General features: G+C 35.7%; 1 protein-coding gene and 1 long non-coding RNA gene across 3 annotated transcripts in view; one reads left to right on the top strand and one right to left on the bottom strand.

Annotated features, from left to right (window-relative positions):
- LOC138128731 (uncharacterized) overlaps positions 1 to 26,383 on the top strand; it is a 74,207-nt gene that overhangs the window by 33,968 nt on the left and 13,856 nt on the right. The window lies entirely within an intron of this gene.
- On the bottom strand, positions 9,461 to 10,787 carry LOC138129715 (uncharacterized). Of its 2 annotated transcripts, none has more exons than XM_069045998.1 (4): positions 10,593 to 10,787; positions 10,236 to 10,539; positions 9,884 to 10,177; positions 9,461 to 9,827 (listed from the first exon to the last, which is right to left on the bottom strand). In XM_069045998.1, exons 1-4 carry the CDS (start codon positions 10,736 to 10,738, stop codon positions 9,597 to 9,599), a joined length of 975 nt encoding a protein of 324 aa, XP_068902099.1. In that variant the 5' UTR covers positions 10,739 to 10,787; the 3' UTR covers positions 9,461 to 9,596. The 2 variants fall into 2 exon arrangements, with proteins under 2 accessions (XP_068902099.1, XP_068902100.1); XM_069045999.1 differs by having other exon boundaries at positions 10,236 to 10,519.

Here is a 26,383-nt window from a genome sequence, read left to right as displayed (position 1 = left end):
AGTCTTACCTGTTGAATTAATTGATTCGCTAATGTTCTGCCACTTTTTCAATTTGATTGTGGTATTTTTATATCCACTACATCTTTTATTATATAAGATATCACATTCTCTCACGAGGTTAATTAAACCATTGTGTTTCACGCTTAAAACACACATACCAACTCTAATAAATAAAAGGAAATATCTAGAAAATTCAGAACTTTAATCTTAGGACTTAGATTGTTTCTGAAATGAGATATTCAATAATTTTACATTTACATTTATTATTAAGTTAACATAACAATCAAACATAAAACAAAAACCAACTCTAATAAATCAATCAATCTCAATACCCCTTCCTTCTTTCCCAAGTAATTTAATTTTCTGTTTACGGACATGCCCTTACTTCTTAATTTCGCCGCCTTTCCTCTTTTTTCGAGTTCTCACAGCTGTATAACAAAAAACATTAGTCTCTTTGACTACAAAAACCGTAATATGGAGTGTGTCAAAAATCTCGAACAGCCCTTTCAGCAAAGATTCTTGGTGCAACATAGATCACGAATTTGTATCAAAGAAAGTTCTGGCTGGAGTCTTCCTTTTTAAGAAGAACTCTTACAACTCTTATTCCTCGATATTTACTTATAAAAAGTATTTTTTTTGTCACTTGCAAATGCCCTTGTGGGTTAACAAAGGGTCATTAACAGAAATGATAACTTTTCTCGATGTTCGGTGAACACTCTAAATTTTGTAGTTTCAGTGCTGTCCACGACTATTGATACATCGGATGGATTAAATAGTATATTAAAGAACGAGTTTTATAAGGGTTGATTTGGCGCACGAGTCCCAAGTGTTGAAAACGAGCCGTAGGGGACGAGACCATGCGTAACTAATATAAAATCTACGGCCTATTATTTTGACTTTATTCCATATAGTTTTGACGGCGTTATGAATTGATTTTTCGAAGTCGATCACAATTTCTTCTTCAACGCCTACTGGGAGGTGAAATTTAACAAAACACCCGATACAAGTGCTGACGTTTCATTAGTCATACTACATACTACATACCTATGTACAAGGCGCAAAACGTAGCTTGATACTTGAGATGCGCATAGAATGAGACTTGCAAGAAAGGCCGAAAATCCTCCGACGGCTTCATTTATATTGGACCCGTCCCCACTATTTCCCACAATTTCACTGCGCATCCATTTCTCAAGTAGAGTGCATTTCAACGAGAGGTACACATCTATAAACTTGCGCAGAAATCTGTTTCGGTCTACGGTGGCGTGGCTTACGTAGACAGTAGCGGCGTTAGTTTGTATTTTCCAGGAAATTTTCGAATTTCATTTCAACTGCTGATTTATCTCGGGAATAATTCATTATTTCTGTCATGATTTTTAGGTCATACAACTCGACTTCTAATCCCGGCTGCGAAAATCTGATATTTTGTGTTGTGAAAGTAAGAACAAAAATAAAACTCGACTACGCCAATGGACTCGCTTTTGGGTCCCCCTTCCCTTACATCTTGCGCATCTCGATAGCCACGCCTATGTACCTTTCGTTGAAATGCACTCTATTAAGCTACGTTTTGCGACTTGTATGTATATGACGACGTTTATATAGACCGTAGTAGTGGGGATACTCGGTAAATTTGCCGTGGAATTTGTTTTTCTTCATTTTTAGTAAGTTTTATATTGCCTAGTTTCTGTGTTAACCTCAGATGAGGACGGTGTAATAATAATAGCACCGTTTAAAGAAACTGACAAATTATTATTAACAAATATCCAACACAGATATGAAACACCACCATTTTTTACAAAGGAATATTTTAGATACACGAGCATAGCATAAAGAAGGTGCGTTATACATAAGTTGAATACAAAATAAATGTTTTCCAATGCCATTGTCTCTGTAGTAGCATATAATGATAGAAGCACAGTATAGAGGTATAACAAACAGTAGTTTCACTCGGCGGCTGCACCTTTTATCTTTCTGTCATGAAATTGCACTGCGTAACTCACCTACGAGTTGCCAGTGGCGTAGTCAATCCCAAATCATAGGCGTAGACGTAAGAGTTAAAACTCGGCGGGAAATGAAAATGACATTAGAGGATAAAAATATTATTTAATGTCTTATGAAGGGAATCAGTGGGAATAAGGGAATATATAAATAGAACAATTTTTATATATATTTTTAAACATGCTGTAAAATGTTTTAATTTTATCTACATTATTGGTATTTTTGAAATTTCTGTCACAAAATTTTTATTTATAGAAAATTCTCACTCTGATACAAAGCTTAATGAATAATGAGATATGTAAGAGGAAAATCTGGACACGGATTAAAGTATACTATGTTCTCAATCCTACTTTTTACATTCATGTGGCAGGATGGAATTTAGAGGAAAGTACATATTCGCAAAAATGTTTTTCCAATTCTGAAATCTACAAGCTAAACTATCATCTGGTGTGGTTAATTTTCCAAACTTTTCTCGTGTTGCAGTTGGGTAAGCTCTAAGACGTGTATATGTTACAGCATGCACATCCACCGGCTTATCCAGCAGAGCCCGTCAATGTGCGTAAATTATTATCTCTTATATGCACTTTGACCGGTAAAGGTGTACAGTGCCCCTAGTACTTCTGGAAAATTTATTCCACCATTTAGTGAAATGGACCAGGCTTCAGCAGGTTAATTAATTTCAAGTACTAAAAATGCAATCGATACTAAGATGTAGGTCTATACAATGTATCTAATTGCGGTGTAATCAAGAATGACTGAGTCTGTTAGACATAGAGGCAATTCCAACTTCGCGAGCTTTGTGACAGTTAATTTTATCATCACCAACGACTCCACTGGCAATAGATACAATTTTGTTTATTTCCGGAAAAGGATCATGTGACGAAAACCACTCTAGAAGTTTTTTTTATGTCTTTTGAATCTTTTTTTACTCGTGAATCACTTGCATCGACATGTTGATCTGTTGTATCCATTCAAAAATTAGCGAGATCTTCCAATCCTTCACAAATAGTATTCACTGCATGCATACCATAAACCCATTTACTTATGACACTCTCTTTCGTTCCCTCGAGCAAGACCTCCATCTGTCTTCATAGCTTTCATCATTGACTGCTCGATCACCATGTCTGTTGAAGTTCCGCAGTTTAATTTATCTGAACGTCTAACAGTAAAAAATCCTTCTGTAAATTTTTGGTAAAAACTAGGATTCATACAGTTCTGCAATTGTAACATATCCTGTAAATATAAGTGCGCAGACTTAGCGTGAGGAAAATGCCCTGATGCGTGGAAGTAAGGAAGCATTTCTTTAACGCTGTTCAAATGAGCTTGCCAATCCCCCATACGTTCGGCTGTTAAAAACTCTTTTGCAATCGACACCATATAAAAATATTGAATCCATAGTTTTGCGGTAGGTCCTCATTCTTCATATTCTCTTAGTTTTTCATTAAACCGATTAAGCAATGCTCCAGATGTTTTATCATCATTTTCAACATCATTAAATGAAATAATGTTATCAATTACGTTTTCAAGAGTAATGATAAGATTTGCATCCATGACGTAATCAGTATCAAGTTCTTTTAATATTATTATTGCTAAAGTTAGTTGAAGTAATGTATGAGCTCGAACACTCGCGTAAGCATGGCGATTGAGCATTTTTTCTAATGACTTAGGTGTATAAATCTCAGAAAGTACTTCTTTCATGCCGCTTCCTTGCATAATGCTACCAATCGCTCCAAGAAATAACATTAGTAGATGAAATCCTCCGAGCCTAATTATGATCTTCGATAATTTAAACCCTTCAGGCGCGGATGCTACGATTTCTCGAGCTTTTGCATACAGAGGCTGATCAAAAGTAATAATGCATACATCGTGGCCATAACGTTTTGTATTCTCTAATGCACAAAGTAAAGTCGTGTATATTGTGTTGTAGTTACTAGCTGGTTGATGAATAAATGGTAAAAATGAAATTTTCGATTTTGAAAAATCCGTAAGATTATTTGTTAAAGGTGCAATAAAACCATTCCAACCGGGTACTGATAAATTTTTCCATTTGCCATAGAACCACATTACATCGACTTTTTCGAGTAAAGATGCTGTTACTTCACTTTCATAAGCAAAATCTTGGACATTTATTTTACTGTAACCTACTACACCATCGTTTTGATAGATCTGTATTGACACACGAACTTTTACCGCGAAATCTTTTGCTGAAGGGATTTCTTTTATTCGTGGTATAGGCTCTTCTAGTAAAACTGAACTTTTTGGAGTAACAATTTGAATGATACCCATGATGTGAAGCGTGTTATTACCAGTGGCGGCTCGTAACATTTTTGGCTGGGTGGACAGACATTTTAATACTTCCCTCCACCAATGTTATTATTGTTATTACATATTATATTTTTTGTTATGTTTGTTGTAATTGCTGGAAAGGAATTAGGAAGTGTTATTTGTTATTATGGAAGTGATGAGTGTTAGTATAGTCAACAAAAATAACAAGATTTTCGTAAATATAAAACAAAAAATAAATTCTAAATAAAATAAAAACAAAATATAACATTTTTATTAACTAAACTAAAATAAATATGAACAAAAAATGACGTTACATTTTTTTATAAATTAAATTGATTCTTGTGTCTTTAGCTTCGGCGAAATGATCAATTACCTGGTCAAAAAATGTATCCGTTTTACGCAATGATTTTATTAATTCTTTTTCTATCGAAATTTGACCGAGATTATTTAGTCGAGATTGATCAATTGTGTTGCGAGTGAAACTTTTAATACGTTTAAGAACGGAAAAACTTCTGTCTACCGACGCGGATGTGGCTGGAATTGTTAAAATTAAACTGATTAACTTAAATATTTCTGGAATATCTATTAAGTGGAAAATCTGAAGGAAAAAATAAGCGTTAAAGTCGTTTAAAAAATTTAAATAGCCTATGGATTCACGTATCGTCTTGGGAGTCTTTCGCGAATTCAGCACTGGTGGATGTTTCATTAAAAACCTCCAAAAGTTTATCTCTATATTTTAAAACTGTACTTACTATACGTGACTTGAAATTCCACAGCGTTTGAGAATTTCCCGGAATTTTGCGGCTACATATTCTATTTAGAACGTTTGTACGTTTTGTTGATTTTGAAAAAAAAAAAAAAACGATATTCCTGAAAGTGTTGCAAAAAATATTTTAACTTCTTGAATTTCACCAACCGCATCTTGAAGTACCAAATTTAATCGATTTGCATAGCAATGAATAAATAGTGCCTGTGGGACCGTACTCTTAATTTTTGATTGTAATCCATTTAATTCGCTCGACATTACCCCGGCCTCATCGTACGTTTGAGCTACAAATTTCTTCTGTAAATTGAATTTTTCAAATTTACTTGTTTAAAAAGAAAATAATTGATCTGCTGTACGACCAGCACTAACATCAAAAAATCCGAGAAACCGTTCCTTTATTTCACCAACGTAAGTATATCGAAAAACCACCGATAATTGAGAACGACAGGACAAATCTGTAGTTTCATCAATTTGCCAAGAAAAACAAACAGAATTTTGAATTTCTGACTCTATTTGCCGAGTTATGTAATAGTTAACCGATTCAATTAATTTATTTTCAATTGTTATTGACATACCGCTAAAAACCGAAGACGATTTTAAAAATTCTTCAAATTTTAGATCATAAGAAGACAAGAATTCCGCGAGTTCCCTATAATTACCGCGATTTGACGAGTCTTCTTTTTCATTGTGACCTCGGAAAGCCAATTGGGTACCCAAAAAAATTGTCATATCGATGAGACGTTTTAATATTTCCCGATTACTTTTCACCTTTTCATTATATTCTAAAATAAAAGTGCGATGTGCTGAATCCAAAGAATGATCTATGTTTTGCTTTCAAAATAATTTTAATTTTAAGGCCGCGTACTTATGATCTTTAGATTTCCCGTGTTTTTCGACCGATTGATGTAACGTCTTCAAGTTGTCAACTCCTGTCGTACACCATGGGCTTTTTATTTTGGAATCGTTGAACAAACAACAGGGCCAGCATAAAAGTTTACTTTTGATTTCACTACCCTTCAGCCAATGACACTTTCCAAACCATGATGAATTAAATTTACGGTTAGAAGCATTTTTATTAGTGTTTACTAAGGAATTTGATGAAGGGGTTGGCCTGTCTAGTTGTTTAATAAAAACTTTGTCATCGTACGATAATTTATTAAACGCGTTTGTCAATAAATAATTAACCAAATCACCGTTATTTCTTACTAATTCTCGAAGATTCTCCATGACGAATTGACGAACTACCACCACATGTACAAACCACCAAGTTGTGCGTACGTTACCGATTAGGTACCGATTCTTGACGAAGTTTCAGGGAAGACATGTCTGGCCTGCTAGATATTATACGAATGAATTTATTTATTATTGTTTTAATAGATTTATGGTTTATTTTAGACATATGCTGTCGCGGACTTCTTTGAAGATTTTTCTCTGATATTCAACTTTCTTTTATAACTCTTTTTTATATTTTTAAGAATAACCCCAGCGTTTAGCAAAAATTAAATCTTGGTCAAAGAAAAATTGTTTTAATATTTTTTTATTTAAAATTAAGTGCATAATTTCTCACAATTACTAGTTATTTCATTGTATCTTAGTCCTAAATATTATTACACAAAATTTGAAATAAATTAAGGCGGGGTTGTACCTAGCCGCGAACACAGAATCTTTGAATATGCAACCATGATAATGTTTTCGGGGTCTGAAGTGCGAGGAGGGTTGGTTAAGAAATCATGCAGAGACCAAGGCTGGAATGGAAATGTTCGGCACACGTTCGGCACATTTAGGATATGCTCGAACGTACCTATTTGTGATTATATTTATAATACACCGTAGTAAGTAAAATCGACCTCTGGGGTGTAACCAAGTGAACAATAATTGTTCAACAATATACGAAATGAATTATTGACGATTTTTTGAGTAGGACGGAAAGTCACTATGTATTTCCAAAAAGTAAAAATTTAAATTTTTTGTTGACAGATTTGTAGATAACTATAATATATTATACACAAAAGCACAGAATATTTTTTCGTCTTGATCACATCATGATTTTTTCAATTTATAGAAGACAAAGAAAATTAAACAGAAAGAGGAGCAAAATCATATAAGATTCCATGAGATGACACAAGAATTTTATAAATCTTTGGTTTTTGTTATTATTTTTGCAGTCTATAACTTTACATAAGAAAAAGTCATACATATTATGATAATTGACTATAATCAATTAAAAAATAAATCGAGTCGGCGTGTTACCTATGGCAACCCATGCTATAGCAGGCTTATGAAGCTATTCCTTAAAAACTCACAAATATTTTAAACATTTATACCATGGACAAAACGTGCAATTTCGTCAAATGTGTAAAAGAAAGTTAAAAATGTTAGATATACATATACATATGTATATGTATATAGAATGCAGAACGGAGATATAACAAAAATTGCACTAATTTTTCGAATGAAAATATGTTAGTACATATGTAATAATTACAGGAAATAGATAGTGGGAGGTAAATAGATAAATTTACTCAAGAGTAAATTTAATGAAAATGCAAATAAAATTAGGTACTCATATTAATGTTAGCAATTATTACTAAAAAAAAATTTTTTTTAGTAATAATAAATAATACTAAAGAAATAAAAACAGTACTCTGACAACAAAAATAAATTCTTGCAGTTAACAAAAAAGAGAAAAACCAAGTAAAAATATTATAACAGAAAACACAACTATTGCCTCCCCAGAGACACAAAAGAAACTTCAAAAAAACAAATTATTTATAGGTACCGCTTGTAGATTTTTTAATTCCACCAGTCCTAATACTTATAATTATTGTCTTTTGGCGTTTATCAATTCCGGTAATTGATATGTTAAATAAAAATGTTTAAGTTTTTCTTCCATTTTTTCATGCCAAAATTCGGGATCTCTAAGTATGTTTTCCGATGAAAAGCCATGAGGGGTCCAAACTATGAATATGCAATATTTTCTGTCGGTGACTTCAAGTTGTCCCTGTATTTGGTAATAATAAGGATGATTTTTTTTTAGAGATAGTTGATTGTTAGTGTCAACATTACAAAATGTAATGATTTTTTTACGAACTGCTTCAACAGGAGAAAGATGTTTTCCACTAAATGGACACTTAATTTCAACTATTCCCTCATTTCCTACTAAAGCATCAGGAGATGCACCTAAATAGGGCAATGTTTTGTGCACGAACATGCCACATTGTTCATAATTAAAATTTAAAACTGTAGACGCTTCGTTTAATGCTTTAAACTCATTTTGTTGACCCCATCTTGTATACTTATTTCCTTCAAAATTTGAGTAAAGTAAATTTTTTAGAACCGTTAGCCGATTGGTACTATCTCTCAATTTGCAAACTTTACCAAAATTTGAGGCAGTCAATCGTTTGAATCTTTCGTTGTGCCATAATTTATTTTGGTGTTGAATCCTTGTAGATTCTTGAATGTTTTTATGTTTGGATAGTTCAATTAAAAACTGAGATGATTTTTGTTCATATTCCTCTTTATCCATTAAATTCGTCACTCCACCGTAATCCTCGTCTGCTCCAGTTACTTTTGCTCGGGATGTTTTTTTAGTTCTTTCAAATTTTAAAGAGCGTTTGCATTTGGCACTCTTTCTTTTACTGCAATTATTTGCAAAACGTTTTACGTACTTTCCGGGACTGCGATCATAGCTTTATTAATTTTAGAGTAAAATGTTCTTTTGTTATTGAAGGATACAGCTGCAGCTTCACATCTGCTTTTGTAGGAACCTCTCTGGACAAAATTGCATCGTTTCCCACCAATAAATTTAACAATTAGCGCTCACAGTAATTATTGTTAACGTTAAAAATTAAACTTTGCACATTTTTAATTAGCACGGTATTTATCAAATGCATTACAGCATCCCATAGTTTAGAAGTCTTTAAATCATCAACAAAGTCTACATCATTTTCAGGATCTTTGCAATTAGTGCTTGTTTGCAAACAGATGTCGTGTCTACCAAAAACATGGTTTGGGGCATTCATAAGATCTTTCGTTAAATTGGCTTGCTTTTCATTTATAGATGTAGACTCGTTGGAACGTTTTTTGATTGCGGAATAGACACCGATCCTCATGCGATCCAAGTTTTTTGATAGTAGTTTTCGCATTTCTAGTGGATAAGTTCTGTCTTTCGATAATTCTGATAAGCGTTTATTAAAATTGCGACAGATGTGATTAGTGCATTCAACTTTTTCAATTGGTGAATCTACACCATAAGGTTTAGCCCTCCTCAGTTTTTCGGTGACACTACTATCACCGTCACCTTTGAAAAAAGCCAAATAAATACGAATTGAATAGAAAAGTAAAATTTTTCTAGTTTGGATATGTACCTATAATGTAGTCATTATATTGTACCTATACTTATAATTTATAAAAACGAAAATATTGATAATATTCGATAATAATTTATTATTCACTAGATGAAATTTTAGAATAACTACATTATAGAAGCCAAAAGTAGAAAAATTGTAAATTAATTTTCGTCTTATAAGACCCATCGTAGCAGATGTTCTTACAAACCTATTAAACGAATATACTTGGCTCCATGCATTGGAATGCTTTGTTGAAAACCTCCAACAATTATGTCGGATTCCATTGCATTTGGAGAGCCCGACCAATTTTTGAAGCAAGTATGAGTTGGTGTGTCAATTTGCCTTTTTTCCGCCAATGTACAAAGCAAACAGAAGATGTTTCGTACACCAATAAACAAAACTTTTCCCGTATGGAACCCTATTATAGAAGCCTATAAAGAACCACAAGATTAAAAATAGAAAAACCTTAACATTCTAAATAATTTACCATTCCCGACAAAGAGCTATAATTACATTTATAGGACCGTTTAGCCCACGATCCGTCAGCAACTACCGTCAAAAGAGGTACCCCGTTTTCGTCTACATCTCCTCTTTTTATGGCGAGTTGTTTCTCTTCATCAATCGCTTCCTTCATTTCCTCTAGAGCTCTCTCACCAATTACCTTCTGGAGACGTTCTTCTATTTTAAAATACGTTTTTGAAGACATAGAAGGCATATTCAACACGGCATAGCGCTCTTCCATTTGGGAAAAGCTTTGTCCGGTACAAGTGTTTCCTAGTACCTTGAGACGATATTGAAATGAACAAGCACACTAACAAATTTTACAACAGGTAACTCACAGTGGCTGTGTTGACATCCATATAAGATTCGTCTTTAGGCTCAGAAAAAAGTTTTTCTACCTTGTGGCACATATCACATTTGAACACCAACTCAAAACAACTTCCTCGTCTAATTTCTTTTTGAAAACTCATGTTGTTTCCACTACAACCAAATAAACCTTCTGAATGGTGTCCAAATGTTTTTAATTGTTCCACAAGGAACGCAACGTCGAAAATCCTTCTGCCTTCAATTGTAGCAGAAACAGCATGATCCGATTCTACTATTTCTGTATCATATGGCAAATCTAATAGTTCATTATCATTACTAAGGAGAGCCAAATTGTTATTTAAATGTTTATAATAACTTTTCCATCATACCTATTTTGAGAAGTAATACTTTCAACTTCTTCTTTTTTAGATTGAGAATCACTACTATTGTCTTGAAAAGATGTCTCCATGAAATCATATCTGCTTTGAGTGCTATTGCTCTCGGAGTTGTTGCTAAAGTAATAAGACTTGTCCATGTGTATAAAGACAAATAGAAAACTTACTCATCACAATTTGTAAAACTTGAAAGCTCTCCTTGAGTCTCATTATTATTTTTACGGCTTTGAGATCTAATATGCAATTAGACAAATTAAACAATAGTAAATTATATATTGAGGGAGAGAAATGCATGATTTTTCCTAAGGTGCAGTTTGTAGCCAGAGGGCGAAGCCCGAGGGCTACAAAGCACCGAGGGAAAAATGAGCATTCTCTCCAGAAGTATATATACTATTTTTTTCACGGTAGGGAGTAGAAACAGCACAAAAATCTCAAATTTTAAGAATAAAAAAATGATGACAAATGAGTTGTCATCTTTCAATGAATTTAATGGAATTAGTAGTTGCCTTGACAACACAATTAGATTTTTGTCACAACAGTCAAAAAAAATGAAAACTCCCATTAGATTTTTGTCACAACTGTCAAAAAAATGAAAACTCCCTAGGGAGCAAGTATTTGCAAATATTTGCTCCCTAGGGAGAAAATGCTCTACTTCTGTCACGATGTTGACATCCGAAAAGTTGATTTCTACTCCCGATCGTGAAAAAAAATTATTTTGTTTCAATTAACGTTTATTAATACAGGGTGTCCCAAAAATGGCGTACTAACGGTGCACTACGGTGTAGAAAAGATTACCGTAAACGTCAGAAAAATGTTAAAAAAATTCTATTGAACTTATTTGCTGATTTGGCGGTCTTTGAAAGTGGCACTTGTCAATTCTTTTGAAATATATGTATGAAATTGTAATGACAGTTACCTCTAATCGTACATATTATCACAAAGTACAAGATCACTCACTACCAATATTTAATCCTGCATAATAGAGAATTTAGAAGCTTTGGAAATCGAAAAAAATATTTTAAATCCACTACGGTAACATTGCAAGGTAATGATGTACGAATATATCTTTGTTTACATTGTATTACCGTTAATAGTAATAATAAAAATAATTAATTTTTTTGTCGGAAACATTTTTTCCATATTTTTTTCATGTACATTTAAGCATCCTCGATAAGGTTGTAAGTAGTTTGTACGCCAATTTTAGGACACCTGTATATTATGTATAATAACTATTATTAATGATGTGATAACGTTTGAGTGAGAAGAAACATTATTAAGTTCGGATAAGGTATTTGGGCTTATAGATGATGTACAAACTGTTTTTGGGAGCAGAGATTATGTAGACATTATAGGCATATAGGTTTGTTTATTATTATTTCTAAAATAGTATATTATGTTATGAGGAGCAAAAATGAAGTTTTATGTGCTGCGGCTGGTAGATTGGCTGCCGAACGCAGTGAGGCAGACAAACCAGCCAAAGCACATAAAACCATTTTTGTTCCGAATAACATATACTATTTTTTCTTCAAACCTTCATAACAAATTATTTAAGACATGTTAAGAAACCAGGTAGGAATTTAAAATGATTTAGCTAGTTTACTTTACTGCCGCTCATCAGCGGAGATAATAACTTCACGGACGCTCTCAGCGGAGATAATAACTTCACGGACGCTGGTCAGCTCGTTAGATTCCATGACAATGAAGTGACACTTTAGCATTATCAATACATCAGTGCAATGTCATACTTTACGGACGTTTGAAGAAAAAATTATTTTTATTGCAGTTGGTGAATATTTTTACCTGTATTGGCTTGCTCGTTTAGCACGATTTCGTTTCGAAAGTCTCTTTTTTGAGAGTCTTAAAGGGCCCATTTTTATATTAATTTATTGGTTAGGCGAAAACGCGGGAAAAACCATTTATTCCACTACGATCGAGACTACGATTCACAAGAGATCTTTGCGAGTACACGACGGCGTGAGGCCCCTCTTGCGTCGCCCCTTCACCTAGCCCGAGTGAGGGTAAGCAAAGTTTGAGCGTGCAATTTCGGGCTGCAGAGTGTTGCAAAATTCCGTCTCATTCTTTATTTGCTCATCATTTGACAAAAATGATACATAGATATCTTCGTAAAAGATGAGAGATGGTACCGACGGTGTTATTATTTGAAAAAAAGCATCAGAAATCAACAATATTATACCGTGAAAGTGACAATTTTTCACCAACTTTGTATTTTTTTTTCAAATAAACTAATTTCAAAGCGCAAAAAAAAACACCGTCGGTACCTCTTTTAAACTTTTGTCTGTGTCCACAAAAAAATTTGCTGCTGTAGGTGGAATAATAAGGCCACTAGGCGGTATTTTGGAAGTGCCTAAAACAGCCGGATTTTTCTAGGTACAACCTCGCCTTAATTGAACAGATTGGGAGAAATAAAATAAAATAAAATGTAATGTACAAATGAATGTTTTCTACTCAGGACAGACATGTCTTGCCTGCATTACTGAAGCTTAAACAAACGTTTCTACCTCGGTCTCTTTCTTTCGCAGTTTCGCACGGTTGGCCATAATACGCGTAGAGCTTTCATATTTCAACGAACATCTCTCCGGCAAGACATGTCCACCCTGAGAAAAATTCGCCTCGGAAATGTTTTGATTTACCTATAAAAACATTTACTTTCTAATAACAAATCATCAATTAAATAATTGATAAATTTAAAAATTAAAATAAAATTAAAAAAAAAATTATGTCATTTGGTTTTGGGTGGGCACTGCCCACCCTGCCACCCCTGACGAGCCGCCACTGGTTATTACCGTCTAGCTTATTTACATTTATATCAGCATTATCTGCAACATACTGAACAAATGTGCAAGTTTCTGGTGGTAAGACGTGAGGTGGACGATGAAAAACTGCTGCTGCCTCGTACATTACATTATCATGATAAGATGCACACAAACCAAAAGACGAAAAAATTTGTATAAGCCGTTTTGATCCAAATCGCCGATGAAAGAAAATGGAGAGACCTCACTGACGTCGAGGTCTGGCGCAATCTCGTACACGATGTAGATGTAAATAATGTAGAAACAGTTTTTTTTTTGTGTCCATGGGCCTCGTGCATCGTTGTGGAGTAGGATGATGACTTGCTTTTCTGACACGGCCAATTTTGGGTACTCTCGGCATACACCCTAATGTGCTGATATAGAAATATCAGGAGTTTTGCAAATGGTAACGGAAATTGTTTAATCAGTTTCTTTTTTATATTCTTCCAACTGGATATCAGTTGGTCTTGGGAATCATCGCATAGCCTTGCCATCCCACCTAAGGAGTAGACAAGCCTCACCGTCATCAAACTGTCCCATGCGTAAGTGTCTGCCAACTCGTCTACTCGACGGACCCACGACTCGACAGCAAGATCTGTCTTTTGCGGATCAAATGCAGGGATCATTTTGTCGTCTCCAGGATGATTCGTGAACCTGGCTCTACTTTTGAATTGCTGCACACTCTTCTCGAGTTTCTGTATTTTTCTTCGCATCGTTCTCAGAACCTTCAGAAGAACTAGACACGGACCTGCGTCTCGACGTCGAAGCTGTGGGTGGAGTAGAGTCTATCCAGTGGTAGATTGTTGACAGTCAAGTATTTATTTCACGTACTCCCGTAGTACGAGAAGAAAATAGTATCGCGGTTATAATAATCATTATTTATATTATCACATGAATGTTTTCGCGGTAAACGACCGGTCAACTTGGGCAGTATCATTGCGGTCAATGTATACTGCGCTTCGGGATGTACGCGTGATTTCACGATAATGTCAGTTTGGAAGCGTGGTGACGCGGCAGCAGTCTCTCCGATTCAAGTGTTCAACGACGAACTCATTCGCGGCAGCTGCAACTGGTGTACAACATGTTCCGCGATGAGCGTGATCTCAGACTCAGAATCGAGCAGGGCTCGCGTCTGCGTCTGTTTCCCAGTAGGAGAGCACACGATTACCTGTGCTGTGGCTAGCAGTACGACACGGTTCAGATGGAGATAACGAACCATATTTACATTTGGGGATCGCTCTGGCTCTGGGGCCCTCTTTGGCGGGTTTGGACGTTTGTAGCAGTCATGGAGCAGAGTATGATGTTTCTGAGCACAGGTACGGCAGGCGGAGGTCGATCTACAGTTCCGTACCCGATGTTTTCCTAGACAATTGAGACACAGTTGCAAACGATATACCTGATCCCTTCGTTCTTCGGCGCTGCGCCCTTTGAAGGTCTCACAGCGGAAGATCGCATGGTCCTCCTTACAGAGTGGACACGTTCTCTTGTCGGACCTGGGAGCTAGCTGCTCTCCAGGTGAGCCTGATGCTGCGCCGACGGCGTGGACACGTGCCTGGACTGGCACACTCCTGTAGTTAGGGACGCTCTGCATGGGTTTGCTTTCCACTGTTGACATTTCTAACGCTCTGATTCTATGGTCGAGGAACAGCTCGAGTTGCTGAAAGATCGGCAACGCTGGTGTATATGCTGAGTCGACCAGCTTCTTCTGCTTGTCGCTATTCGACAGGTCTTGCTGCCACTCAAGGCGAGTGGAGCTGTCCAATCTTTGAAGTGTCATGAAAACCGAGATGTCATCCCAGTGCTGTGTGGGTCAACCCAGCGCGTCCAGTGCTCTAACCTCTTCCTTTGTATGTATGTGCAAGCATACGGCTGTTGGTATATCGCTGACATACTTCCTTCCACACTGGTTCGAAGTTGGCATCGGTGACGGCGACAATCTGTACTATCAGGGCGGCTGGACCCTTCAGAAATTGTTTCAGGTACTGCAATTTATGAGAATTAGAAATGTCATGACGATTTACAACTGCGGTCATAAAGGCATCACGAAATGATTCCCATTCTGAGTAGACTCCTGAGAAGGTGGGTAATTCAATTCGTGGAAGTGGAGGGAGTGATTCCCTTGTCATGTCTTTGAAAAACGACACATCTTCTACTTGAGGTGAACGAGATGGCTGTGGTCGGAGAGCTTCGATTTTGCCAGCTCCCTTCACGTAGGCCAGATTGGCGACATCGTAGTCGTCATTGGCATAATACGTTGTAGATTCGATACCTGGATCGTGCTCCAGGTAGCGGTGATTGGTTCGAAAGTCTTCCCAATCATTTGCTAGAGTTTCGAGCCCTCTCTCGATGCTACGGTCTGCGGCCACTTTGTCAAACGAGTAATGAGCTTGGCCTGTTTCGCTAGAAGACGCGTGGCCATCTTGATTAATATCTCTTGTGGAACAAGACACGGGAGATTGAGCACTAGGTGTGGTTGGCTTTGGAGAAGATGACCACCGGATGTGATCCCTTGGAGAAGATGACCACCGGGTGTGGTCCCTTTGGAGAAGATGACCACCAGGTGTGGTCCCTTGGAGAAGATGACCACCAGATGTGATCCCTTGGAGAAGATGACCACCGGCTGTGGTCCCTTATGTTTTAAGATCTCTCTTCTTTTGAGTGGCGGCTCGTGCCTTGATTAGTAAAGTAGGCGACAAAATATTAGGTATAAACCAAGTACTTATAATCGATTGGTGATACCTAGAAAACGGAATAAGAAGTATTTTCTTTCGTTGCTTTTTTGACTTATTTTTCCGGCAAGGTAAATTTCTACACCACCGTAAGGTTGAGGTATTACCGCGACGCGTTATCATTTTTTTTTTAGTGAGTGATTTGCCAATTAAAAAATCTATTAAACAAAATACTTATACGAATAAAAACATTAAAGAAAATAATAAAAAATTAAATAATAACAAATCTTCTGTTTAAAGATGTCAGTCGACAGATTATTTTTTATATATTAAGTTAATGCGCCTGTCTTTACTTGTAGAGAAAATTTGAATTATGTCATTATAAAAAGTTTCATTTTTATAAAGCTCGCAGAGCAGTTCTATTTCAATTGAAAGTAAAGAACGTGAAGTGAGTCTATTTTGCGTCATGGAATTTCTGCTGTAACTTTTTATTCTCTTGAGGTAAGAAAAATTTCGCTCAACACTAGCTGTAGTAGCGATCAAAACAAATAACTTATAGGCTTCAGAAAATATTTCGATTAGTTCATTTTGAGTAAATAATTTCAATATCTCTACAACCTTTAAATTTTGAAATTGTGTATCGTTATAAATTACACTTAACCCGTTAATTAATTTCTATTTTTCAAATATAAAAGAGTACTGTGTAACCAAAATATTTATAAAAGATGAGGAAAATTATTTGCAAAAGTTTGAAATTTGGAATTATCAACCAGAGCAAAATATTTTAAGTCTGCCAAGTCTTTGAAACGGATTTATATTTGCACTATAATATTTTCGAGAATTTCAAAATATAGCGCTTTACAAACAGTAGTCTGTCCCATATTGTTAGTGGATACTTTCATTCTCTTTGGTGGGTTCTGTTCTATAACTGATGACAATTTGGACTGTGCTTTTTGGTAAAAAATTATTATTTTTTCTTTATTCTCATTGAAGCATTGTCGATTTCTTGTTGGCAATAATTTATATCTAAGTATTTACGTTGTAAAATAGAAAAAAGCACATCAGTAATGTTGAAAATTTCACTATATACACTGGTAAGAAAAGCAAATTCAAAATTTTGAAAATGTTTTAAATAGCCTCGGGCACCATTTATTGATCTTCCTCTCTTTTAATTTCGAACAGTGTTAAGTAAATCTGTTTGACACGATACAAAAATCCCTTAAAATTGTGTATACTTCTATCTTTGTCACACTCACAGGATTTGTCGATAATGTCCTCTCTTTTAATTTCGAGGCGAAAAATTGTGGAGCGGAATGGCGCTATCTTCTAAAGGTACAGTACCTTAAGAGTTTTCGAGAATATCCGTGGTATCATCCGCTTGAATAGCAGATGTTATTTCCTCGCGTATTTTAATTCTGACAAAATCAGCAACACATTCTATCAAATCGTTCTGAATTGTCTTGGATAACCCAGTGAAAACACCCCCAATTTTTTTAATGTGTGCTTGAATTTCGTCACGTTTAATTAGAAGACTGAATATTTCTCTGAAATTGTGTTGAACGAATTATTGGATTCATCTCGACCGCGAAATGCAAGTTCTTGCTTTGCCAAAGTGACGGTTACGTCAATTAAATACGTGAACAAAATTCGATTTTTCCTTACCTCTTCATTATACAGGATGTTAGTAAATGGTTGGGAATAAATTTCAGGGTGAATTCCTTACGAAAAATCGTAATGAATGTCGTACTTTTTTAATCATTTTATTGAATTCATTACATACTATTTTTATTACTTATTAATTTTTTTTGGAGTGTAGCCAATTGATTTTCGCAAAAAGGCCCTCAGTCTTGAATATTGATTAATATCTATGTTCTTTCTAATATTCAGCTTTGTCTTTAACATACTCGTAGGATAGATGGACCGCAATGTGGAAGTTTTCAACTTGTCTGACTGTAAAATTAACTTAGGCACTTTGGCAACTTCTTCCCAAGCAGATTTTTTTTAAATTTCATTATAATACCGGGGATTTTTAGTGTCCCATAAAATTTCCGGTGTGATTTGCATAATTTCATGCCTAAAACCGAACAGTATTGAAGACGTTAAGCAACGTATTTGTCATAATTTTTATTTTCCTTCAATGTTCCAATATATTGTATTCTCAATTTGGTTGTAGGTCGTAAAATTTTGTTGCATATTATGAGCGATTAACGGGCACAATGGTTGGGTTTGAAAAGGTTGGGAAGCGGCGCGTGCCGTTTGCCGTACAATGCAAATATACAAAATGTACAATACAACCCTGCTTAAAATATTACCTGCTAGTGGTAAACTAGGATTTATAAGCCCCGCAAGATCTTTAACTTAAGTAACATAAAATTTTACGACCTACAACCAAATTGAAAACACAGTACTTGTCACTTTCATTATTCCATGTGTCATGATCAGAGACCGGCGACAAATGGTCAAACGCTAGCGAATAACTCCCACCACAATACCCTCAGTGTCGGCGCGCTCTATTAGTGGAATACGAGTAAAATCGGACTGCAATTATGAATTAGTGATTCAAAGGTATAACTAAATGAGACATATCCTATCTTGTAGAGGACATTTTGGGGCATAAGGAATGGTCATCTACAACTGTTTTTAATAGGACCGAACTTTGAAAACGGCTTTTATAACTACGTAGTTGAGGTGTAGTCCGAAAAACTACGTTTTTAGTAACATTTAACGCTGTGTTAATTCAACTACTGAAGCTATAATTTTGATTTTCTGTATATTTATACTAAAAAGTAGAGCGCTTCCAACAGTGAATTGAAAATTTCGCAAATATCGATAGTTTTGAAAAAAATAATTAATGAATTTCGATTAATCAAAAATGCGCATCGTAAACTTCACTCTGCTGGGACCTATGTGAAATATTAAAAATTTCCATACACATGCAGCGAGTCAAATGTAACTAAGATATTGGAAAAGTTTAAAAAAAAAGAATTAAGTCGATAGCCCGTGTACTTTTTGAGAAAATAATTTTTTTATTCGACGAGCAGAAATAACCCGAAACTTTGTATTTTTGCTAAAATTTACCTATTTTAAATGCTTTCTTCGTCATCCTCATTCTTATATAAACAAGAAACATTGTTCAATTCTGTGTTGACAAAATCAAAAATTGGTTTTACTCGTCCGAGATATAATTTTCGAATTCGCAATTGACACGCAAACAATTCATTTGGCGAACTCAAAGCTACCAAGCCACTGCACTAGAGTGGTGGGAGGCGAAAACCTTTTTCCGCCGGTCTCTGGTCATGATTCATGAATTACTGGAGCCACATATTCGTTGATAATTTTGTAATAAGTTGTGTGTGAAATAAATTTGAGTTTTAAACATTTGGCAACATTTTGCATTGTTGTATACATAATTGGAACCTATAATAATGAGATGAATAATAAACTGCAAATATTTTAGCGTCGATTAGCCTGTTAGTAACATCGCGCATTAGTAATATTGCGCTTACTAGATTTATGTTGCTCATAGGTTATTTCCTAATATAAGGCTGCGATTTCCAGACATATTTGTTTGTTATTTTCATAGATCGAAGTAATGGACAAGGCACTGCCACAATGTCTCTTGTCAATGTTTTTAATAATCGACCCACATTTCTGACATAATTGAAATAATTTGACAATTTCATACATCCATGTAAACCAAATATACTTCTGAAGTGTAAGAGTCCTCGCCGTTTTGATATACCTATCAGCTCATTTTTTTCTCGCACTAACTCTGATGTTTTCATCATCAATTTCATTCTCTGAATCGCTCTCATTCAACTGAGGTGTACTCGTATAACTAGGATCCTTATTATTATTCGTATCATCAATTAGCTGTTCAGTATCTGATGCTGAGGTACTCATACTTTCCTGTACCAAAACGGTTTTCAACGTTTCAACGCCCAATTCACAATGAATTCTAATATCCGTACAGAGGCTGACATCACTTACGGCAGTTGAAACATCCTCAAACGTTTTTTTTTTTCAGAAGTTTTTAAAAGTGAATTGAGAAAGGTTTTCTTCACATAACTGAACGTTTTTCGTTTTTTACTAATGGTTCCGGAAGTCGAAGCGGTAGCCACATCATGTTCTTGCTTCTCTTCTTGATGTTTAGGTGAATCTTTTCGGCGACTTTTCTCTATTGGGAAATTTATGATAGCTCACAGTTTTATAATTATCTGGCTTATTATTGCTGCGTTCGGCTTGTTAACTCTTCTCGCTCTATGTGTGCCGTTGTCGTTCGGGTATGTGAAAAGAGTGAAAAGATCGCACTCCTTCGTTGTTCGGGTATCATGCAATGGAGCAAATGGAGTTCACTCCATTTACACCACATCTGCAGTGTGGATTTAAAGAGCGCGCATGCACATTTCCAATGGTGAATTTTTCTAGCTGACAGTTGTTCTGTAGTTGACAGGCTTAACGTGCACTTAACGTGGTGTTAATCTTAACCTCTTAACTCATGTTAGAAGTTTTGCCTTTTAATAGAGCGAATGCATTTTCAATATAAACTCGCGATCTATTCAATACGTAATTAAATTTTTTCTGCCTATGGGTTAATCTTCTATTACTTTTAAATCCCACCAAGACAAACGTTTCCAGTTTGTAAGCCAGATCACCAATGATGTGATTGTCGTCATGAATACTAATTTGTTGGTTTCTAATCCTGGTGTAGTGGCGATCAAAGCAAACATGCTGTAGTCGTGAATAGAGCCAGCTTGTCTTGCATCCACATCGATAAATAATTTTCTGTGGTCACAAACTCCTTGTAGTAATACTGAATGGAAATTTTTACGATTTATATAAGAATCTGTGTTCCTTGGGGGCATTTATTGGTATGTGACTACCATCGATACATCCAATGATCGCTTAAATTGAGTAGGTACTATTATTATTCCAGGAAATAAAGAAAAAAATTGTACATGGGGGTTGGGGGGAGACAAGTACGGCAATTGATTATAAAATAAATCAACATTTTGGAAACTTAGGTATTAAGAAAATAAAGAGATTCCATGAATTCATTAGTTTTTGTTCAATCCTGCTATCGAAACTTGTCACTCTCTTCTCTTTCCTCCTCTTCTCTTTAGGTGTAGAATCTCGTTTTCTACAAGTTTCGCTTTGGATTTATAAAATTCTTCCTTCGCTTGAAATGTTTGATTTGGCATCATTGGTCGCAATCTTTTATTAATCAGCTGTTTTAATTTTTGGCGTCTTGCCACGTGTGAACTTAAATACACAAACAGTACACGCTTAAGTGATTACCTACCTTAACAACCTGCTTACAACTTGTAGAGGCTAAGTGCAGAAAATAAATAAGCAAAATTTCTCAGAAAGGGACTACGTAAACAAGGTGGATGATTCATTTTCGAAATAATGCAAACTTTGACAAATGTTTCGATCGTTGTTTTTTTAAGTCGTTTATTTCACGCTTCTTCCCATCTCTGTCCTCCCATTGAATTTTCGGTAAATTTCTTTTTTCGACAATGCGAGGGACGGAGCTCTAAAATTCTTTGTATTTTCATCATAGCCACTTATGATTTTAGTTGCTGTAATTAGTTTTTGAAAAAACTCTGACTTCAATGCATCGAAGAAAGTAATAACGCTGGGGTATGTTGATTTTAACACAAGTAATAATCTGGCCATTTCTCTGATTTTATTATAGTATTGCCGTTATAACGTGCGTGACAAACGTTTTCACTGATGACATTGAGCGAATGTGCTATGCTATAATTATTAATTAACAAAGTCTTAAAATATTGGCGGAATTGTCTAGGGGTTGGATTAACGTTTCGCCCACTATGCTGCCGAATTTGGCAGAAAAATTCTCCAAAGGATCTTGATTTATGTTTCTAGTCAATAGAAAGTTAAAATCAAGATCCTTCAGAGAAGTGACTATTTCCTCCAACCCACGTAAGGTCACCCTCCAATTTTTTTTAGAGAGGGTGGAACTTCACGTTGCCCCGTTTGCAAATTTTTAAGAAACATGCTTTGCAAAGTTCCACGTGCTTCTCTCAAAAAGGGAATGTGACCTAAATGTGCAGACGCAGCGCATTTATGCTCTTTCCCTGATTTATTAAACAAAGTGGAGGCGTTGACACTGCGGTATCTTTCAGGTTTTGTGGATCCATTCCTATAACAGTACAGTTTTAGCTTAACATCAGTACAACTGAATTTAAAACTTATCTTCAGATGGAATTCTGGATAACACGGTCATAACGGACGCCACAGAATGGCTGAATACCTCTGCGGCACACGAAAGCTTCATTTTCTCAATTTTAGCTGAGTACACATGGCCGTCAGTCATCTTTGGCATGGATCGCAGTTCTCCAGATGTATTATCTGCTTCATTCGCATAAATAATGTCCTCCCACCTGGCAGAGATTATGTCTCCTTCCCGTTCCCAATACAAGTCCCTTCTCATCAGGTTATTACGGATTCCTTTCAGCAAGTGAGGAGGGTCATAAATGTGTATAACACTTTGATTACTGACATTATACTTTTTTAACTGACGTGCATCATGTCTTGCTGTGCCTGACCCTTGCACAAGCTGGTTCACAGCAGAAACATTTGTTGCCCCCTGGTCGCTGACACTCGCTACAATTCTCAGGCCAGCTTCTTCACAATGGTGAATAACATTTCTTATATGTGCCATTAAGTTGGCAGCAGGTGTTGTTCCCCTGCAGAACGTAAACATTAAGGGTTTCTTCCACTTCCCGGAGAGACCCCTGATCATGAATACCAAGGCGTGGTCAGCAATGATGTTGCTTTGTTGCAGGCCAGTGTGAACAAATGCATCAAAGCCATGTGTCTTCCTATTCACATCGATAGCATTTTTTATCGGTTTTTTCTAGCCAGTTAATTGGCACAGTTGCCAATTCTTGCTGACTTTCGTCGTTGCCAAAAAAAGCCACAACGGCATAACTCGACATGATATTTTAAGCAAAATTCTCGTATAAAAATATATAACGTGTACAACAAAAGTGTAAGCTTCACCAGTTCAGCTACAACAATTAGAATTCTTTTTAACAAACATATTTTGAAAACACCAGTGCACATACAAAACAAAACTTTTAAATTAGCGTAATTATATCGAACTACATCTGACAATGAGCAAGAGGTATTACTGCAAAACCATTTTTGTGTGGAAGCATTATACATTTCATCAAAATATCATTGACGTTAATGCATTGAAGAGTGCGTTTACCGATTTTTTCTACGTAATAAATATTTAATAAAGATGAAGGAATAGGTTTCTTGTATAAGTCGTATTGATGCACAAAATGCAAAATTTCTAAAACAAAATTATTATTGTAAAACTCAATTTTCTTTATCACACATACTTTTCCGTTTTTTAGTACAATGCAATTGTCAGGTCGACTATCTGAAAGTATGTAGTGTTCAAAAGCAAGTTTATGACAAGAATATGACACAATATTGTTCGAAGACTCCGACAAATCATGTAGATGTGAAAATACTTGTTTTGGAATTGGGTACGCTGTTGTCTGAGTCGCGGTATTTAGCATTTGATAATTATTATTATTGATTGGACGTTGTAGACCACAAAGTCTTCACCATAAACAGTTTTTGCGTCAACAACAAATTTTTCAAGACATTTTTCAGCGATATTTAAGTATTTAGAAATTAAAAACTGATTCGATAAAATGTAAATCGCACAATTTAGTTGCAAGAAATGTTCATATTGGTCTTTATTTATTGACGAAAGCAAAACAACACCAGTATATAAAAGAAATAACCGAAACCCTGTTGCCTTCCATAAGCCAAATTGTTTTAATGAACGAGGCTTTCGTACAAATTCTGAAGATATATAAAATTTAATATTGACAATTTTTTCATTTATATCTTGTATCATTTGTTGGGATAACCTACTTTTCCTTGGCCCTTCTAATAAAAAAGTTAGTAATCTTTTTGTTACACCCAGGTACACTAAATGCATAGGATCTAGAGGGAATTGTGTAACCATGTTTATCTTTATGTCCAACAAAGGCGATTTGTGAGGTTTTATGTGATCACTACAGATATCTGAGTAAAAATCATCGTCTTTTCTTTTGATGTGGTAATGTGGTTCGTTAATGGAAAAATTAACGCGATTATTTGCGTACTTTCCAATAATCGTACACTTTTCACAGCCGTGTTTGCTTGTGTGACCTGCAATGCTTTTCAGATATGCACGTGCAGGTGCATCACATGTGAAAAACTTTATCCCAAGTTTATACATTTTATTTTTGTGAAATATTCCCTCTTTTTGTAATACCTTAAATTCATCAATAAAATCCTTTAAATAATCTTCTAGTGTATTCGGTTTTCCATTGCCGGAAAATATTGCAATGGGAAAAGGTGATGAGTTTATAAAGTTATCACATAAAGCCAAAATTGGCCAAAATTCAGTTCTACTCTTTTTGAATAAAGGTATGCCGTCAATGTTTACTTTCAATAATATGAAGTCTAATTCCTTTCTAAATCCTTGCAACATTGCAGTTATAAGAGAATTTTGTAAACCAAAATATATCATTTCACCGTTCCGGGTAAACCCAGTGGTCCGGTTTGTCTTGTCGCCGTGGTGCGAAAAAAATGTGTTCATCATTAATATGAACAATTTGTAGGACTAATGTTTGTAAGTGCAAAAAACGTACCCACTAATCGCTGTGTAAAGAATCGAACTAATCATCACTGAGATCTTCCACTTCTTCCTTATCCGTTTTTTCAAATGTTAAATCAGGTTCATCTAACGTCCGCACTAAATCTGTTTCAATAATTAAAGTCTCTGACGTGAGTGGTGTGAAATTATTGGATCTGAAGAAAGCAGTAAATAATGGAGTAAATTCTCATTCGTCGAAGTCCTGGATATCTTCCGAGTATGATGTTCGCGCACAAATTTGAAGTCTTTATTTTTCGCATCCTGTGCTTCCTGGTATCAGGAATATGTACGAGGGCAACTAGAAAAGAAATCTACCTAGCTATGAAACAAAAGACGTACGATTTTTTTGATCATTGAATTTTTTAATATAATTCACCCCTACACCGGTGCACTTGCTCCATTCCTCCTCCAATGAACCTAAACCCTTAGGTCTTTCAGCTTGACTCTCAAAAAAGTCGTCGATGGCTGCTTTAAGGTCATCATCAGAGTGAAAACGGCGCCCTCGGAGGTTTTTCTTTAGTAACCTGAAGAGGTAAAAGTCAAACGGAGCTTAGTCCGGACTGCAGGGGGAATGGTCCATCTCCAAAAAGTTGCATTCTTCCACAATTGGCCTAATTTATGCACGGTGGCATTGTCATGCAGCAGAAACACTTCTCGATTGAAAAAATCAGGTCTTTTCTGGTCAATTGCTTTACGAAGCTACTCCAACGTATTGGCATAGACATTTGCATTTATTGAGGTCCCTTTTGGCATATATTCAATGACAAGGATGACCCTGACGTCTCAAAAAACGGTTGCCATCAATTTTCTGGCAGAGGGTTGCGTCCGGTGCCTTTTTGCGGGTGGGGACCCTTTATGAACCGACTGCTTTCATTCTGATTTTGTCTCAGGATCCCAGTGGTGCACCCAAGTCTCGTCGCCTGTCACAATTTGTGCCAAAAAATGACAATCGTTGGCTAAAGTTTCCAAATGACTTTCGGAAATTTGCAACCTGCAATCCTCCAATGTTAACTTACTCATTTTTACTCTCAATACACTTTATAAAATGGAAACTAATTACCACAATTAACTGAACTTTTGCAACTAAGGTCAGAATACATGGCACTATTTGACAAAAAATACTCGTGCGTTTCAATTGTTTTTTTCATGGGTAGGTAGATTTCTTTTCTAGTCGCCCTCGTATCTATGTATAATTGAGCCGTTTCTCTAGCGTATGCGTCGAATTTAGTGACACTGAATCTTCTGATTAATTCTTCTTTTGGGTGTTTTCTTCCTCCCCACACCGTTCAGCCTCTTCCTACCTTGCTTCGATAAATTCTCCTCTCCTTTGTCGTTGGTCTCTCTAATTTTCTCTGCCTTTATCTCCCTTTCCGCTTCACTTTCTTTAGCTCACTTTTCACCACGTGTTGCTCACTCCGTCGGTAATACAGGAATTTCTCTTCTGATTTAATTCTTTATTTATTCCGGTAATTTGGGCCCTGACTTATGGGTTACAGGCGAAAATACGGCCAGTGTTTCCGTCATTTGTTGAGCCAAACTCAGGCTTTGGTTGATCCACTAAAATTCCTAATTTCTGACGAAGCTCATGAATTATATATTTTTTTTTTCGTTCTG

Source organism: Tenebrio molitor, chromosome 4 (assembly GCF_963966145.1).
Source record: "Tenebrio molitor chromosome 4, icTenMoli1.1, whole genome shotgun sequence".
In the NCBI taxonomy this organism is placed as follows: domain Eukaryota; kingdom Metazoa; phylum Arthropoda; class Insecta; order Coleoptera; family Tenebrionidae; genus Tenebrio; species Tenebrio molitor.
The sequence above is the reverse complement of the archived record's forward strand: the minus strand, read 5'-3'. Positions and strand labels throughout refer to the sequence as shown.

Bases quoted from the DNA above. Each gene is read 5' to 3' on its own strand.
- LOC138129715 (XM_069045998.1), bottom strand. From the start codon at position 10,738: ATGGACAAGTCTTATTACTTTAGCAACAACTCCGAGAGCAATAGCACT. The intron at 10,540-10,592 runs GTATGATGGAAA...GGCTCTCCTTAG, and splicing joins AGTATTACTTCTCAAAATAG to TAATGATAATGAACTATTAG. The intron at 10,178-10,235 runs GTGAGTTACCTG...TATCGTCTCAAG, and splicing joins TGGATGTCAACACAGCCACT to GTACTAGGAAACACTTGTAC.